Source organism: Alosa alosa, chromosome 9 (genome assembly GCF_017589495.1).
Source record: "Alosa alosa isolate M-15738 ecotype Scorff River chromosome 9, AALO_Geno_1.1, whole genome shotgun sequence".
In the NCBI taxonomy this organism is placed as follows: domain Eukaryota; kingdom Metazoa; phylum Chordata; class Actinopteri; order Clupeiformes; family Clupeidae; genus Alosa; species Alosa alosa.
In genome coordinates, this window is record NC_063197.1 from 6511632 (window position 1) to 6530847 (window position 19216).

A 19216-nucleotide genomic window follows, 5' to 3' on the forward strand; every position below is an offset into this window, starting at 1 on the left:
TAGAATTTCACAAGTGGGATGTCATTGGAAAGAGGAGAGAGTGTAGTTTCAGAATATGTTGAAAAAACCGATACAAAATGACATTTAGGCCGTAGAGAATACATTTAGTGTAGAAAAAAGTCAAAAACTGCCACCAACTACATAACCCCCCCCCCCCCCCCACACACACACACACACACCACCACCACCACAGTGCATTATGTACAAAACTATTGAATAGAAAACATAACACAACATGTAGCAAAAGATTCAGCACAGAAAATAAAGAAAACACTACACAATCTGCCAATCTGCCACGCACTACATAACCCCCCCCCCCCCCACCCCCCTCTAAATTACCAAATTATTTAATAGAACACAAAAGACAACATTCATTCAACACAAAAGACAAAACATTCGTTGTGACGTCTGTGAACAATGCCTGTTCATCTGCAACAGGCACATAGCTGTGTTATCGCGGATTTGCGGTCAACCCTGCCCCCTTGTGGTAGAAAATTGCAATATTTTAGGGTGGAATGGAAAATTAACTCCCCCGCGATCTGAATGTAGTGCCAACTTCAGCCTCGTCTAGTAAGACGTTGCCACGCAACACCTGAAACTGTCAAGTTCTATCTGTGTGGCGAACTATTTATTTTGTCAGCAGAAGACACGAAACGGTAGCAAAATAATTTTAAAGACCCATTGTGTTAGGTTTCTTTTCTCGTTTTGGCAAGTAGCCGTATAATAAGCGGGATAATGTATTGTCCGCCGGAAATTATCAGAAAATAAGTTCCTTCAGGTCGAAGCAAAACCCCTCCGCTGCGCGTCGGGGTTCTGTTCTCCCTGTCGGGACTTATTTTCTGATAATTACCGGCGGACAATACATTATCCCTTACATTTGAATCATCACCCCAGCCTTTGATCATGCCAAACCTTTTGTCAACCAAACTGCTCTTGTGACCTTTGTCAATCAAATGCTCACATGACCCATGCTTTAGGGGACTACTGGTTAGCACTTCAGCCCTGTAACCGGAGGGTTGCCAGTTCGAACCCCGACCAGTAGGCACGGCTGAAGTGCCCTTGAGCAAGGCACCTAACCCCTCACTGCTCCCCGAGCGCCGCTGTTGATGCAGGCAACTCACTGCGCCGGGATTAGTGTGTGCTTCACCTCACTGTGTGTACACTGTGTGCTGTGTGTGTTTCACTAATTCACAGATTGGGATAAATGCAGAGACCAAATTTCTCTCACGGGATCAAAAGAGTATATACTTATACTTGTAACTTAGACAATCATGAGAACCACATGAGGACACATGACGACAATAAATCATTGGAGGTTCAGTCGGCCACCGCCATAAGCGGTGAGCTATGCTGGCCTCCGAGCTCATATGCTGGCCTCCGAGCTCGTAGTTCTAACTCCATTGTTAACCAATAACTGTTTCACCCTGTTTTCAGTTTTCAAACCTGCCTCTGTCTGCTTGCACTCAATTTTTCTTGCAACAGGAACATACTTTAGTGTCAAAGTGACCTACCAATGACAAATGTAGAACATTAAATCCAGTGGTGGACATTACTTGAGTACATTTACTCAATTACTGTACTTAAGTCGCTGTACTTTACTTGAGTATTACAATTTTGTTGAACTTTTTACTTTTACTCCAGTACATTTTAAGGCCAAATATCTTACTTTTTACTCCACTACATTTTGTGACAGCTGAAGTACAGCTGAAGTTTCTTTTGGATAAAAGACTGTCCAAATACATGTGCACTTACATGTATATATTTTCTATTAAGCGAGCTAGGCTTTAAATAATGGTGTTCCCTAACTTATGTTATTGTCATCCACTATTTACTGTACCTTGTTGACCTCTTTTCACAATATTGATGTTACCATAACTAGCCTCATGACGCCATCGAGCAAATGATAGACAATCTGACACTATCAAACACAAAAGGGAACATCTTGATTTGGTCCGAAAGTGTAAAGCATTCAACAAAGAAAAATGTAGTTACTTAGATAGTAAGTATCTAAGATAAGATATCACATTAGTTTGTTTTTAGTTCTTTCTACATACAACAATTATCAGCTGATTTTGTCCTTGAATGGAGGAGAAAGGCTCAATGAATGCCTATGTCTGTGCCGAATCATTTCAACAATAGTAAATGCAACTGTATTAGTCATAATACATTTCAGGACTTTTACTTTTGATACTTAAGTACATTTGAAGGCAAGTACTTTTGTACTTCCACTCAAGTGGAAATGTAAAAGGAGGACTTTTACTTTTACTGGAGTAACATTTGCCCATGTGTATCTCTACTTTCACTCAAGTACAGGGTTTGTGTAGTTCATCCACCACTGATTAAATCACATATTGGAATATGGGACATAATGCTCTATTCCACTTTCTCTCAATTAACATAATAATCAAAACACCAAAATTAAAATGGTTGCATTTATTACAACAGTGATTCTACAGGTGAATCTAAAAATGTTTGAGCATATCATGGATAAGTATGGATTTCCTGTAATATATTTCAAAAAGTGAAACTTTCATATAATCTAGATTCATTACACATAATTTGAATTATTTTTAAGCCTTTTTTGTTTTGTTTTAATCTTGATTATTCTCATCTTGATGATTACAGAGAACAAAGAAACAAGAATCCATTCAGTACAGTTTAAGCCATCCTTACACCAGAAGACTTTGACAAGATTTGGGAAAGATTCTTGAAAGATTTTAGTATTTTGAGTAAAGCTTGAATGAATACTCTAAAAATACTCTAATCTCTCAAGAATCTTTCCCAAATCTTGTCAAAGTCTTCTGATGTCTGGGTAGCATTAGTTAAAGTCTTCTGATGTATGGGTAGCATTAGTTAAAGTCTTCTGATGTATGTGTAGCATTAGTTAAAATCTTCTGATGTATGGGTAGCATTAGTTAAAAAAGTGATTTGCCACTTATGGCACCTATCTCCATAGCTGAGTATAGGGTTTGAACTGTTGTGTATTTAAAGTTGATGGTAATTTTGATACCACCGATGAAATAGAGACCCAGTCAGACCAATAGTATAAAAAATCAGGAACAGAGTTTACAATGATGCGCATCAAGGGAGAGACAGCATGACTTTAGCTTGACCTAAAGATCCATCAGCTGCTCTAACTAGACAAGGATATAGTTAGGGTTTAAGTATCCTTCCAGGCTGACAGGGGATGGAGTTGGTCATCCCATCTCACATGGACTACACTGAATCAGACTCTGATTAGTGACAACCTGGCAATCCGGAGCAGATAGCTACTGACGCAGCCATGCAGAACATCAGGCAGTGGGGCGATATCCTATCACTATTCCATGTAAAAAACAGTAAGAGAGGTAATTTTGAATCAATGAAGAGGTAATCTTCATTGTAGGTATCAGAGGAAATGACCATGGGTCAGTCTACACCAGCTTCAGCCAGCTAGGCCAGTTGGCCACCAGCATCTTTGAAAATGGTGTCCGACATAATATACTCACTTCCACACACATTTGCACAAACAAGCCAGTTAGGTGCCACATTACTGGTGCACATAAAAGTATATTCTATGTGTCTATGCAAATTGGTGGATGAACTGACACTACCCTGGTAGGAAGATCAGCCAGTCCTCATGGACAGCATCATTTGTGGCTACCAGTAGGCTTCTTTTAAAAATGTTGGCAGAGAGAACACGCTGGATGCCATTTTTAAAGATGGCAGCAGCTCACTGAGAATAGTTTTGGCTGAATTAGCTAGCCTAGCATTGGCCATGGAAATGAATAGGAGCATTACTTCCTCGCTCTGTCCAGTTCTATACAATACCTTCATGGCCTACACATTCTAAGGGAAGGAACTAGTTTCTAAATCGACTGGAGTCAAAGATGGGGTTCTTGACATAAATGGTTGTATTCCATGCAAGGAGAGACTCAAGCGCAGAAAACCTTCACCCAGTGAACCTTCCCATTTCTGTTGTCGGTCTATAGAATGGTTTGTTCTGGTGTATTTCATAGTATGATTGATTGCAGCTATATAAAGCTTGTTTTAAAAACAGAACAATAATACATTTCTGAATGTATTGGTCCAGAGGGCCATTATCAACAATACAAAAAAACTCTTTGAAGCCAAAAGTAAGCTCTTCTCTTCCACGTTTATTTAAAAATACAATCACATTATGGTCTGTTTGTAGAGCATATCCCACAGATATAGTACAAACAGTCTTGTTCTTGTTTGCTACCACACTACCCATATATTCACACAAGTTAACATCTTTTACATTTTAACATACAGAAGACTTGACAGCAGATTAAGGATTATATAATGTACAACAAAGATTATTATTGAGATCATATTCACTTTGTAGTAGCTGGTGATGAGGCCTTATGTAATGAAGGCATACAAAAAAAAACTGTGTATTCAGGCTTTTGCCACAGTCTTTATTTAGACAATGATACAGCAGTTGGTCCTTTGAGCAAAAAATAGCCTAAAGGCAGAGCTTTTAAATTATTGCAATGGTGAAATAAAACAGCAGGGACTGCTCCGTCTGAGAATACGTGTCTTGGAGGACTGTGTTGCCTACAGAATAGATGGCTAAAGAGATATCGAAGACTAGCAAGTCACAAAAGTATTCCCTGGATGAAACCCTCTGCATAGTACATGTGTAAAACAAAACGCACGTACCAGTTTACACTGGTAAAAAAAAAACTGAGTGGTCATCCATGGCATCAACATTTGACAAGGATCTGTACATGAGTCGCCTAGCCCATGCTGATTAACCCCATGCATTAAGAGTGGTCACAGGTATTGCTGAAACTTTTGGAATGTATAAAATAATCTGCAAACATTAACATGGACCCCCATACATACAGTAATATGCACGTATACACAGACCTGCTGAGGTTCTGAGAAAGCACACCAGGCATGTAAAGGGTTAAGAGGAACTTTGGAGAGTTTGCTGAGGTTACGTAAGACCCGAAGAAGCAGGGTGCGGGGGTGGAAAGTGGGGGGATGGAGAGGTGAGGTGGGGGGTGGTGGATGGGTGGCGGGTTGCGGGAGAGGGGAGGATGAGGAGAGGAATTTCAATCGAGCTGGCCGGAGGGGGGGTGAGGCCATGAGCTAAAATGGAACTAGAGCTCTCTATCTCTCACTCGCAATCCTCTCCTGTGGGAAAAAGGGGATCGGGCAGGCATAATAGATAGCACTCACAGTTTTAATAATCACTGAAGGGGTATTAAGAGTTGGTGGCCTTTATACATAGCATAACCATTTATCCTCTCTCTCACACACACAAGCAGGGAAGCAGGATTTGGAAAAGAGAAAGATAAGTGAGCCGAATTCAATCCATCTAAGCACAGTGGTGAGCAGGGTGCGAAGATATATGATGGGATTTGGGAAAACCCATCACATGGTGAAATTTCACCAACTTAAGATTCTGATACCATCCTAGCAACATCCATGATTTTGTGAGGATGGTATCCAAGATATTGCTAGGGGACGGTATCAAGGATATTGCTAGGATGGTATCAGAATCTTACGCTGGTGAAATTTCACCAGAGAGGGTTGAAACAGAGCAGAAATCAAGGAGTTTGCCCAGATCCCATCACATATTTTCGCTACATCGTCCACCCTGCCCTTTCTGGACCAGCTGCAGACACACCTGTTCTACACAGTAGGAGAGGGCGAGAAGCCAACTGCACCTGAATTTAACCCATCTCTGAGTTTCCCCTTCTCATGAATCCTTTAGTTTTGCAGGGATAAAACTTACAATGACATCACCTTAATGACACTCTGGGTATTAGCGAGATGAAATTTCACGAGGATGAATGCACTGCAGTGCTCCATCTAAAGCGTCTGAAGATGCCACGAAGAAGACAAAAAAAGAACAGGGGATAAAATAGCAAGGTCAGATGAACTGACAAGTAAAAAAGTGAAATCTGAACAACACAGGGCTTCATGCTTCATGAAGGCGATTTACATTCACTTGTAGAGAATAGTGTAAAGTAGCTCTCCACATAAACAATCATTAAAGTGCAATGTCAATGGTGGATCTGATCAGTGAAGATTATTTGCATGTAAAATATGTGTTGGGGAAACAATGTTATAAATGAATTTTTAAGATTTATTTTTGTTTAGATCTTGGTATTTCAGATCATGGCCATAAAGCAATCTAACACAGGGCGTTTAACATGCTCTAAGTGATGTTATGCGGTTTCTAAGCTAAAACATTTTTTGTCACATACTGCAAACATCACCTCACCATCCGCTAGCTGTCTGTGCCCTGAATACACTGTAAAAAAACATGGTCTCTGTGGACAGCTCAGGCCCCAAAAATGGCAACAAAAACAACTTGGTCCAACCTGGACCATAAAAACATAACAAACTGTTCCAGCAATTCACAGATGAGATGCTAGTTTAGGAAAGTTTCAATTGCACGGGAGGGAGTAGCAAGCTAGCTCTCTGTTTCGTTTTGTTTGAACGTCAACAGCGGTGACGTTACCCAACATCACTTAGAGCACCTTTAAATGAAGCCCATGAAATCAAATGATTAGATCCTAAAAAGCTGGATGCCGTGATCTACCATGAGGACAGCCAGGCACTGGGACAGTGTGGACAGAGACTGTTCATCTAGTCAGTCACCTCAGTTAACGTGGCCTAGTGACCGTTTCCGTCGCAAGAGATGTTGGCGTCACACCCTGGCGTCAGTCTAGCAAAATATTAAATCATCAAACTCACTACTGCAGTCGAATATTAACCTGTTAGCTGTATCTGAAAAGATCTCTGGAAAGATCTCCTCAGTATAAGATATACCACTGGTCATTAAATGATTACAAAGAGACACAGTTGACCCTCAGTACCCTCAGGCGCACTATCTTGGACTTGCGTAAGTTGGCTTCCAAAATTTGGAAAACATGCCCTGAGAGAAAGTTTTACTGCACACCACCCATCACTTTAACCATAAAAAACTTCACAGCTGTGTTATAGAACCAGGACTCTTGTAAACACTGCCATGCCTACTGATACTATATGGATGGTCCTACTGTAAATGAAGGCTGGTAAGAGAGAGGAATAAAGGCTGCACTTTGCATACAAGTGTTTATTGCACTGACGTGTTACAGCATAGTGCCTTCATAGTGCCACTTCTTTCTATCAGAATACCACACGGTAACTTAGTGATTTAATTGTGTAGTATGCAATTGCATGCTCACAGAGACTGCAGGCCATGATGCCAATTCACTTAGGTTTGTGGGTCTGGAAACCATCAGTCTGTCTATATGCACACATAATGGCATGAATGAGGGCCTGTCTTTGTCTTGTTTCTTGTAAAGGAGGAAAAAGCTGTTTAAATGAGCCTGTGTATGATATAATTCTGTCTATAACGTGTTGAACTAATAAGTGATGGACTGCTTTAATTTAATTATTGTATTGAATGTTACTGTATCGTCATTGGTTGATTATGGGGGTGTATGTAAGGGTGTAACCTAGCATTCATTCACTTGAGCACACTGAATAAGGCACTACATTGAAACGAGTCTTTGCAATAAACAGTTTTGCAAAGTGCAGCCTTTTTTTCGTCTTTCTTATCAATAGCCACGTTTACATGGACTGTTTTTTTGTCATTCCGAAACTATTCCGATTCCGAAAGATTCGTGCCGTCTCGTTCTATTCCGATTGGTGCTCTCAAGTGTTTTAGAATCTTTGATTGGAATAGCCGTTGTTGCCTACTTGTCTTTGAGAAGATACAGCAGTCAATCCGAATGACCGTTTACATGGGTGTTTATTCGGAATAGGAGCGGACTACACCACCTCTTTCATTCCGATTAAAATTATGATCGGATCAGGAATTTTGAGGTGTTTATATGACAATTTATTTTCCAATTGAGTCGTTATTGCATTTCTAGTTGGAAAAGAGGCGTCCATGTAAACATGGCCCAGCACTCTAAAAGACGGAAAAGAAACTGAATGAAGCCTGCTCCTCCCACACAATTTCCTAGATAAAGGCCTCCTAACAGTTATGGGACAAAAGCAGACATTTGAAAAAACAAACACAATCCCCATATTCCATCATAATACCTATTCATTTCTTTCAGGAAAAAAATCAGCATAAAAACAACATAACAAACATAAACAACACATATACTGTACCTATTTGCAATTTTGCATGATGGATTCAGCATGACGAGACAGAACGTCGACATACATCAGTGAGAAGAAAAATAAATAAATGTACTCTATACAAGAATGTACGATAAAACAAACACCTCCATCAAGTTCTGCTCTAGAGCATGAACACAATGAGGTAAAGATTTACACTTCACACTGAAAGCTAGCAGTGCAATGATATAGCCTGTGGTACCACAGGCTCCACTTCAAGCCTGAAACACCAAAAACAGACTTCCTCCCACACACACACACAATCCCCTATGCACCAGTATTGGGGGCAGAACACTCCCTGCGGGTAGCTGGAACTATCCTGTAAAATTCCTCTCCCCACTCTTGTTCAAGTACACTCAGAGATAGTCTATTCTGAGACTCAGCCAGGTGTGTTATGGGGCTGTAAAGTGTTTTGTAATCAAAGACTATACTGGGTGGTTTGATGATGGTGATGACTGAATGATCTCTTTTCTTTGCAGGCAATGAGGCATGGGGACACATGGACAGCCTTGGAAGATAATCGTGGCAGGAATAGAAGGTAAAGTTCTAAAATCTCTCTCCATGCGTAACCAAAACTCTACAGTCTGTAGCACCCCCCACCCCAACACACACCTCCACCACCATGCATCCCCTTTGTGATCCTCCACTCCTCTTACGAGAACTATCCCATCACTCTACGCAAACTGTCCCATCAGGCCGGGCAGTGCAGCAGGAGACATCCACAGCGCCTCCACCAGGTTGTACTGGAAGTAGCCCATGCCGAAGCCAAAGGCCACGTCGGTGACGTTGTGGCGCCCCAGAAGAACCCGGGAGAAGCCCACCAGCACGGCCCAGAGCAGGGTGAGCACACGCAGCGGCGCCGCCAGGACCAGGTGGGCCAGCACGAAGCGGGCGCACATGGCGGCCCGCGTAGCATGGCCCGACGGGAAGGAGTAGCGGTCCACAGAGAAGGTGGCAAACATGTCCATCCGGTTGTGGGCTGGGCGTCGGCGGCGCACCACTGCTTTCACTATGCCCACCAGGATCAGGTCCAACACCAGAGCTGAGGGGGAGAGAGACACACACACACATCTTTGAAAAGCTATACTAAAGCTAAGGCCCCATCCACACAAGAATGACAAAAACAGTAACGGCATTTTAGGTGCCTCTGGAGCCCAAAAAAGGGTTCCAGAGTGGGATTGTTTGAAAACGCCAGCCTGTCCTTGCTGTGTGAACAGGCAATAAATGTCAGTATTGGCACTGTGAGTTCTACAGTAGCATGCATCTGTGCTTGCCTGCTTCAGTGACACATGCACACATACATCTGAGCTCTTTACACACCCTAGGAAATGTAACCGTTCTCAGATCCTTTTGGCACAATAAGGACTCCAGATAAGGACTAATGGCCAGAGAGCTGCCAGGAACAAGCTAGGAAAAACTGCTAATAAAAAAACTGGGTTGCTCCTGTTACCATTGAACAGACAAAATCATATTTAATTAAATATCAATATCAGTTGTGACTCCAGCTGATAAATGGAAATTAAATTATCAGTTGACTGCAATTTCTAGTCGGCAGCTGCCAATGTAACATCAAAATGTTCCATTATCTTTATTTCTCCATCCTACCAATCTCTATCCCCTCCTCCTTTGGCAAACATTAGTGAGGGAGTCAGTGCAACACACACGCACGCACGTGGGCACGCACACCAATGATCGTTGTCACACACACACTGCCTTGGTCCAGTGCCAAGTACTTAGCCCGTGTGGCAGTAAAGAGCTGCAGTTCTTTCATTGAGAGGTGACACTTCTCACCCCCCCCCTCTCCGTCTCCTCTCTATCCCTCTCTAATGTGGCATCTGTCAGAAGTGCTGTACAGCACAGCACAGCACAGCACAGCACAGGACAGGACAGGACAGGACAGGACAGGACAGCACAGCACAGCAGAGCACAGGACAGCACAGGACTGGACAGAGCACAGCACAGCACAGAACAGTGTGGCAGTAGGCTGCCTGCACATATGAAAGAGAGTGAGGGAGCAAGAGAGAAAGTAAGGGAGAGCGAGAGAAACAGAGAGTGAGGGAGAGCGAGAGAAACAGAGAGTGAGGGAGAGTGAAAGACAAAGTGAGTGAGTGAGAGGAGCGAGAGAAACAGAGAGTGAGGGAGAGCGAGAGAAACAGAGAGTGAGGGAGAGCGAGAGAAACAGAGAGTGAGGGAGAGCGAGAGAAACAGAGAGTGAGGGAGAGCGAGAGAAACAGAGAGTGAGGGAGAGCGAGAGAAACAGAGAGTGAGGGAGAGCGAGAGAAACAGAGAGTGAGGGAGAGCGAGAGAAACAGAGAGTGAGGGAGAGCGAGAGAAACAGAGAGTGAGGGAGAGCGAGAGAAACAGAGAGTGAGGGAGAGCGAGAGAAACAGAGAGTGAGGGAGAGCGAGAGAAACAGAGAGTGAGGGAGAGCGAGAGAAACAGAGAGTGAGGGAGAGCGAGAGAAACAGAGAGTGAGGGAGAGCGAGAGAAACAGAGAGTGAGGGAGAGCGAGAGAAACAGAGAGTGAGGGAGAGCGAGAGAAACAGAGAGTGAGGGAGAGCGAGAGAAACAGAGAGTGAGGGAGAGCGAGAGAAACAGAGAGTGAGGGAGAGCGATAAGAGCTTAAAATGTTGTTTGTAGCGGTTACAACCGAGGGTTCAAATTCCGCAAATCCAAACGTCAAACGAAAACAACAAATAGGGTACTAAGGTCAGCCTACCTAATTCACCAAGAAGGCTCGTTGGTCTAGGGGGTTTAACAATAACTAGCTAGATTGAGCCCTCAGTGCAATTTGCCCTGCGTGTGTAAGTGATAACTTGGCTGTGGGTCTGCAGTACATCAGTAGTGTGGGTGATGGTGTGTGTAGACTTCCCAGGCGAGTGTGAATACTGGGCCAGCCCAGCCAGCTACCTTGATGTCGTTCGGTTCAGGAGTTCAGGTTTTGGTAAAATGGCCGGGTGACAGACGAAAACGCTGTACAAACAAAAAGAAGACAAAAGTAACAATAGTCCGAGAGGGCGTCGGAGACCAGCCAGCGCATGCAGCCAACACTGGCGAGTCGTGTTTTCTTGGAAGAACACCTCAGACGAGGCTGGCGATTTTAGCATTTCCATACAGGAATGCTGGGAGACTGCAAATGTAGGCCAACACATTACAGTAGGTTACTTCTGTAGGCTGACCAATTGTGTTGTCAGAGCTGGCACTTGTCCCAACAAACAAGTCAAGGAGGGGCACTGTCAAAGCATATCAAAAACTGTCGAGTTTTGCGATTTAGTGAACCTATCAAAGTCAGATGTGTAGCCTATTACTCAGAAAGACTGCAAGTGGCATGCTGTCCTTTACCAGCAAAGGCCATTTAAAAAATGCATGTATATTGCAGAATTAGGCTAATGTTGGCTTTAATAATGGGGAATGCTACACAGTTGTAGCCCTATTAGAGATGCAACCATTCAGACACATCAAGGGAAAAAAACCATTCATTACTTAAAAAGCGAGAAAAGGCATTAAGATGATGGATTAAGTCTGTAGTCAGGTAGGTTGACGAAATCAAGGTTCAAGAGACAGGATCGAAGAGGGCGTGCAATGGAATACAGGTAGGGTGGTTTATGGTGGGCAGGATATTGACATAGGCCTAGAGCGGAAAATAGGTTAAGTAGGCTACACAGTGAGTTAGACATTTACCCATGAGTAGGTTGAGCATGACTTCTTGACCGGCTGCGCTATCGCTTTTGTAGAGGCAGTAAGCAGCACCAGCAAGCCACGGTATCCCGTGTCCAGAAATCTCGATCAGTTTCATCAGCGGCCGTATACTTCCCCAGGAGGAATCCTCACAAGCACACACTCCCAGACGCTTCGACAGCCACAAGTCCATGGCTAACAATGAACTCAATGCGATGCCGACGATAGATGGGTTCAGTCGCATACAGTCTTCTTCCGGGAGCTGTCCGCCGGTAGACGAATTGGACGAACCCGAACCTCGACGACGATTCGGGCTCTCAGATGCACGTAGTCTAGCCGATGTCGGGTCGGATCCTTGTCGCTGCAACAAATGTTGTGGACGTCGGTTAAGGGACATAAACTCATAACGCCCGTTGCCACCGGGAGAATTACCACTGCGTCCACTATTATTTTTTGCTTTTGGAGAAGGCATTTTGATTTACTTTTTTGGATACGATGCAATCCTGTTGCAGTACAGTGGTTGTAGATAAAATACGTCGTCTAGGTGCCAATCTCCCTTCTCAGCTCATCACTTCATAGATGACAGCAGGTGACAGCAGCTTTTGCATCCGAGCTGGCTCCCGCCATCTTTGTTTTGCCGCACGCAAGGGTAACTGGGAAATAAACTTACTCAGACACGTGACAAAAATGAAGCAAACTGGTGGCAACAAGTAAATCGCCGAAGAGGAAATGAATGTGATACAAAATGTGAAACTAACACGCTGCTGATACAAAGAAATCGCGAAACGTCAGGCCAGATTTCTGTAACACAGTAGCCTTCTAGAAGTAGCCTATGATTTTAAAGAATTAGCTTTTGTAATGGTCAGTCCACATAGAAACACCAGTGGTCGCACTTGGCCTATGTAGCATATGTATTTTTAAATATTTGATTGAAACCCTAATTAATAACTTTAATACTGTAGGCTAATAGTGCACTCCAAATTTATTTAACCCTTTGACTTTTTACATAATGATGATGATGATGATGATGGCCATCTCTGTTCACCCCTCCCCGATTAGGCTACCGATCTTACAAAAAGGTAAACTGCCTCTTGATCTTGGTGGGGACTGACCGTAACTGCAGACATGCCGGGAATATTGCTGGGAGATGTCTTTCCAAATTTCGAAGCTGATACAACAATCGGCAAAATAAAATTTCACGATTTCTTGGGAGACTCGTAAGTAGCCACATTGCCTACTTATTTTGGTCAGTTGCAGGTCTCTGAACAACGTTAAGCAAATGTCAGCATACCGATAGCGTTTTTACGGCGACTCGCATATCGGTTGAGGAAGCAGACGTTGTTACAGAACCTTTAAGCCTAGACTAGCCTACTAACTACTATTCTTTTTAAACCAAAGTAGTAGGGCCACATATATTTAAAGCGCGTCCCTATGTAGGCTAACGTTGATTAGCCTACAACTCAACTTGACCAACACGAAGCGTACTGTCTTCGTTGCAAAGCACATGATGGACTCCCGTAGGTTATACCTTCCACATATTGCAGTAACACTTGAAACAGCAGAATAATTAATATGTCGAATGAAGGTTTTCACTCGCCATTTGCTTGTTTTAGGCGACGTCATTTTGAGTAGGCCTACATAGGCCCATAACAGCATAGTGTTATTTGTCAGTGTTATAATTTGTGTAAAGTCATTTCATTTTATCATAATTGGGCAGCAATAGTGTTAATGACCCTGGCACAGTGAGATGTTTGTCTCAATGCTGTAAAATCCTGCTGAGTCATGACTCATTCTTCCTTAGAAACACATTGAGTCAAATGCTATGTGAATACACATTATTCACATAAGTTCATGCTCGTCACAGAATAATGCACTTTAATAATTGGCTGATTGGTTTCAGTGCAATATGCATTGTGATGTGGTGATTTGAAGAGGTTTGCAAGGTTATGGGCAGCTTGTCCTGTGGTCTCACTAAGGGAGTGGTCCTTCAGGCATCCAGGGTGTTGCACTTTCCTTCCCTCTCCCAAGTACAAACTTCCCATAGCAAAACTGCATGACTCCAGGTCATATGGTTATCATTTCCCTAATCATATGGCACTGCAACAGTGCATGTGATAATCATGATGTTGTGCATTTGGACTGTTTTGGTATTGTTCAAATTGTATAATTTTCTTCTGATTCTGGTTCCTATTGATTCCTCATTTCGATTTAAAAATACACTGATCTGACTGAGGCCAAAGGTCACAAAATGTAAAAAAAAAAACCCTGATATCTCAGACTTCCCTTTTCCTGCTAAAGGAAATGGAGGAATCATGCTAATTGCGTATGGATATATAGGATAACATTTACCACTGTAAGTATGAAGCACATCTGGCTAAAAGTTTGTTCTTGTGGTGATTTGCACGTACAACCTTGGGAAAACTGGAGCAACGGAAGCACGATCTGGCCTGGTGCAGCAGCTGTTATGTAATAGTTCCCAAAACGCTTAGACTTCAGCAGTTGGATTATTTATTACTGTTCTGACCATGCCAGATTGCGGACACCTGCTCTGCAGACCTCCAGAGATTTTTAAGGAATTCCTAGGCTGGTCTCCACAGATTTTTCTCCCCCTTGAGTGTCTCTCTCTGCATCATCTATTCTTCCTCTCCTCTCTTCTCTCTTCAGATGGGGCATTCTCTTCTCCCATCCTCGTGACTTCACACCAGTATGCACCACAGAACTGGCCTGCGCAGCCAAAGTCAGTGACCAGTTTGCGAAGCGCAATGTGAAGATGATCGCTCTGTCCATTGACAGTGTGGCGGACCATCTCAGCTGGAGCAAGGTTTGTCTCTCTTTTTTTGTCCTTCCACAAAGCCCAACATAAACGTCCACTACTACATTGCCTCAGGTATAACCCTCAGTCAACCAAAAGCCACAAAATCCAGAACCCCTGGTATTGTGTTGATGCTAATAATGGAAACTAGTATAGTCCTCCAGATTTTCTCATAGTTTACCTCTTTTCAAGACAAATATGTATTATTGTTTCAATATGTATTTATTTGTTGGGGGTGTAAAGTGCACAAGTGGCAGCAGCTTCCATACCATATTTGGGTCAGAGTGTCCACACGGACCAGGGTTTGAATCCGGGTTTCCCCAATACATCTCTCTCCCACACATTTCCTGTCACTCATTTCTGTCCAACTGACTATGTGCAAAAAGGTCCCAAAATATACTTTATTTAAAAAAGAAATCTATTTGTCAGTTCATTTTTTTGTGAAACTTCGGAAATGTCAACTACTGAATCGTCACTTCTAGATACATATTACTCTTTGCTACACCACACATTATTTCTAAATCTCCACATTGACACGGAATGTTTACTTAATGCCTGTCTCCTGTCAAATTCAGCTCCTTTGTACCACCTGTACACTTTATCTCTGTATGGCCTACCAATAGTTAAGACGTCTAAACTACTTACACAGATGGCTGTGTTTCATTGTTCAGAGTACAGGGGGTCAGGAGGCCAATAAAGGGGCAGGTGCATGTAGAAACACACACCCAGGCTCAAAGCTGATTGGGTCTTTTCTCGGGTTGCCAGGTTACTACAGCACCACCCCTTTGTGCTCTCCAAGCCTTACAATGATCAGAAAGGGACAATAAAGTTTCAGAGGCTGACCTGATTCTGAATGTTACACTGGGTCCTCTCTGATTGGACCAGAGAGCAGCGCCTCCCGCCTAAAGCTACTGTTCTCACAAATGGTCCTCTTGGCAGATTTTTTGAACTGTGTGCAGAGGAAAGGCATGTAGATGTGTCCGAGATTAAACCGCTTTGTTGGAGTTTGTTAGTTCCCCATATCCTCTTCTACGTTTCTCTTTGGCTCCATGTTTTCACAACCTTTCTCTCCTCAAATGAACTCTATTAGCACACTGCTACAGATCTTTCCCAGTGAAAATCCCACAGTACAATACTGGATTTGTCAGATGGCCAGGCGCTGATAAGGCATTCCATGGATCTTTACCAAATGCAGATGTTGATGGGTGTTTAGAACAAATTTACTGTTCCCTACTACAGTAAATAAACGGTCTCACTTTCAACTGTGTGATGTTAATAATTATGATATAAATAATATGAATACTTCGGCTGGGTGAACTCCGCCTGATCTGACGGCGGTTTATTTTCCGCCCTGCAGCTCAGACCAATGAATACAAATCAAATGGGTTACAGTTTTGTACTGGATATGTGTGTGTGTGACCATATATATATTATTTTTATTTACATTAGATGTTGTTTTGTTTAAAATGAAAAGTTACTGTACAAGTTCAGGGGTGGAATACACAACTAAAAATGCAGTCGGTATTTACACAATTTTCAAGGCCACTTCTCTTTCTCTATTCCTCCACTCCCCCCATTCTCTCCATTCCATAGGATGTGATGGCCCTCCACCCTGAGCAGGCAAGCAGCCCCATGCCTTTCCCCATCATTGCGGACCACAACAGAGAGCTCTCTGTGAAGCTGGGGATGCTCGACCCTGATGAGCTGGATAAGGACGGCGTGCCCCTGACTGCTCGCTGTGTGAGTGTCAAAATGTCATACTTTTATTTTTCTGAAGGCCTTTTTTATGTTATTTTTTTACTTTGAAAATGTACATCCAGTTAATTGCCATTTTGGATATGTATGGCACAGTAAACAAAATGGATATGTTACATGAAGAAAAAACTGAATCAAATTCTTTAGAAAAATATTTGTATACATATTTTTCTAAGGAAGAGTGCCTTGGATTCACTTTTTTCCTTCAACTATTGGAATCCCAACACCAAAGAGCAGCTTCAAATACTTGATCTTTTGAACTTCCTTCTTTGTGGGTATTTTATGTGTTTGTGTGACTATTTTAGGTCTTTGTGATCGGCCCGGACAAGAGAATGAAGCTCTCCATTCTGTACCCTGCCACAACGGGGCGCAATTTTAATGAACTGCTGAGGGTTATCGACTCCCTGCAGTTGACGGCCCAGAAGAAAGTGGCCACACCAGTCGACTGGAAGGTAAAAATGTACAACTTTATCATAAAAGATAGATGGATATATAGATACTTTATTCAAATTTTAGGCATCCAGTAGTTTAAACAACCAGAACACAACAAACACACATATATCTCACATACATAAAAATCACTCACAGAAATGTAAAAATTTAAAGAGTTAAACATTTTGTGAAGTGATTACAAAGGTCTGATATGGACTCACCATGTGATGCATTGACCATGATAATGTGCTATGGTAGAGTGTGTGCAGTGGTGGTAGTGCAAAAGTGAATTGATTTAGTTTTTGAAGAGCAATGAATAATAAGCTTGAGCAATGAATAATTAGCTTATTATTAAATATTAACAATGACTATGACGACAAGAATGTAAACATAATAGAATTGCTTGACAAGAAAATATAATATACTTTAAGAACAATATGGCGTTTGGTTTCAAAACACTATATCCTCCATTTTAATGAATTTTCTGAAATATTTTGTTTTTCAAGTAATGTTCAGTAGAACTGTAATTGGGTATTGTTTGATTTTTACTCAATCAAAACAACACAATTGCAATTGTATTGATATTACCGCAAATACACAATCAAATTACTTTTTAATATTTTTTTTTAAAATGGAGATATAGCTTTTTTGAACCAAACTCTTCATATATAATAAAAAGTTATAAGATGTATATGTTATGACCACAGTCCAGATTGTATAGGAGGGCTAAAATTGAACGGGATTAAGGTTTCATCTTTAATCTTGAATAATTTTAAATCTTAAATCTGCAATATTGAGGTACGTTCTAGACATATAAACACCTTCTTTGCTGTATGCATGTTCTTTGCAATAATGACGTTCATTTGGAATATTCACGACAATTAAGCACAGCATTATGGCAAATGACAACAAACAGTTTGACGGCCCATGGTATTTCTTCTGTAGTGACCTTCTAGCAGCAAAGTTTTCAAAGTTATTTAGAAGCGGAGCTTCAGAAAAGATGCTGGGAATGAAGAAGAAGGTAGGCTACATTTTGGGTCGAAGAAACACATGTAAGACAGCATAGTAGCAACATAAGTGGCAGTATAGCTTAGGTAGTGATAAGTTTACTATGGAAACATTCAGTGAAGAAACTTTTAGAACTTTGATAAAGTCGTTATTAATCAGAATATGCTGCGTGACATGTAAACGGGAATATGAACGGAATATTCTATTAACAACTAAACTAAACACGTTATTCGCAATATTGTCTTATTCCGAATAAGGTCAATACGGAATATGAATGTCCATGTAAACATACTCATTGTAACAATGTTTATACCCCCAGTCTTCAATAAAGTAATATCATAGAACAATAGGTTTGGAATGCTCTCATTAAACAAATGTTTGTGCTATGTATGTGGCAACTGGCCACCACATCCGTATGACCTGTGACCTAGGTTCGAGTCCGACCTGTGGCCCTTTCCCGATCTCTCTCTCTACCACTTACTTCCTGTCAAACTTTACTATCCAAATAAAGGCAAAGAGCCCAAAAAATATACTTAAAAAACAGTAGGCTGTGATTTGTCATCACATCAGTGTCAACAGTATAATCTGAAATGGACACTGATCCCCTTGTGACCTTGTGATTCTTCTGTCTTCCAGCCTGGTGAGAAGGTCATGGTCATCCCTTCCCTTTCTGATGAGGAGGCAAAGAAGCTCTTCCCCAACGGCTTCACCACTAAAGAAGTGCCTTCTGGAAAAAAATACCTGCGTTACACACAGCCATGAAGCAACTTGTCCAGACAGATTGTGCTTAGATGATCTGTTCAGTATTGGCAATACATTTTCACCTGTGATGGCAAAGTAACATGTTTTACTCTTCATACTTCTCCTCTAACCAAACAGCAGCACTTATAGTTAATTACACACAGCCTTTAACAACTGGAAGAAAGTATATTGACTGTATACACTGTTTTTGTGGGAACAATTAAACATAGTGTCAGAATATCTATAGTGCCTTACGTCAGTGTACATGAAATAAATCTTTTCATAGATACCCGTTTGAATTATCTGCTGCTTTCTGTGACCTTTGGGGAATGTAATTGTGTGTTTGTTGCAAACAATGACTGTTAAATATATTCCTGTCATTGGTTGCACGTGTGGTGTATATCAACCTCTGGATATTCGTATTTTCTCTCTTGAATTTTAAGGGTTTGAAGGTCAAAATACTTTATTCGTGTATATTTATGTATTTTAAAAATGTTACAAAACACTCTATGAGCGTCGATGTCATTAAATGATGAATGGAGCCTTTAATTGGTGCTGACTTATCCCAAGCAGATACTGATTTCAGCCCAGAATCAGTCGGATCCAACAACTTTTGAATCTGGTCTGTTTTGTGTAGTTTGAGCAGGCTCACGA

The 19216-nt window shown here is 41.8% G+C and overlaps 2 protein-coding genes across 2 annotated transcripts; one reads left to right on the top strand and one right to left on the bottom strand.

Moving 5' to 3' along the window:
- Positions 1-4116: 4116 nt before the first annotated feature.
- plpp6 (phospholipid phosphatase 6) lies at positions 4117-12711 on the bottom strand. The gene is made up of 2 exons (XM_048251806.1): positions 11818-12711; positions 4117-9178 (listed from the first exon to the last, which is right to left on the bottom strand). Exons 1-2 carry the CDS (start codon positions 12284-12286, stop codon positions 8811-8813), a joined length of 837 nt encoding a protein of 278 aa, XP_048107763.1. The 5' UTR covers positions 12287-12711; the 3' UTR covers positions 4117-8810.
- Positions 12712-12872: 161 nt separating this feature from the next.
- prdx6 (peroxiredoxin 6) lies at positions 12873-18851 on the top strand. Its single transcript, XM_048251807.1, has 5 exons — positions 12873-13031; positions 14479-14635; positions 16220-16366; positions 16687-16833; positions 18458-18851. Exons 1-5 carry the CDS (start codon positions 12940-12942, stop codon positions 18581-18583), a joined length of 669 nt encoding a protein of 222 aa, XP_048107764.1. The 5' UTR covers positions 12873-12939; the 3' UTR covers positions 18584-18851.
- The last annotated feature ends 365 nt before the right edge of the window (positions 18852-19216 follow it).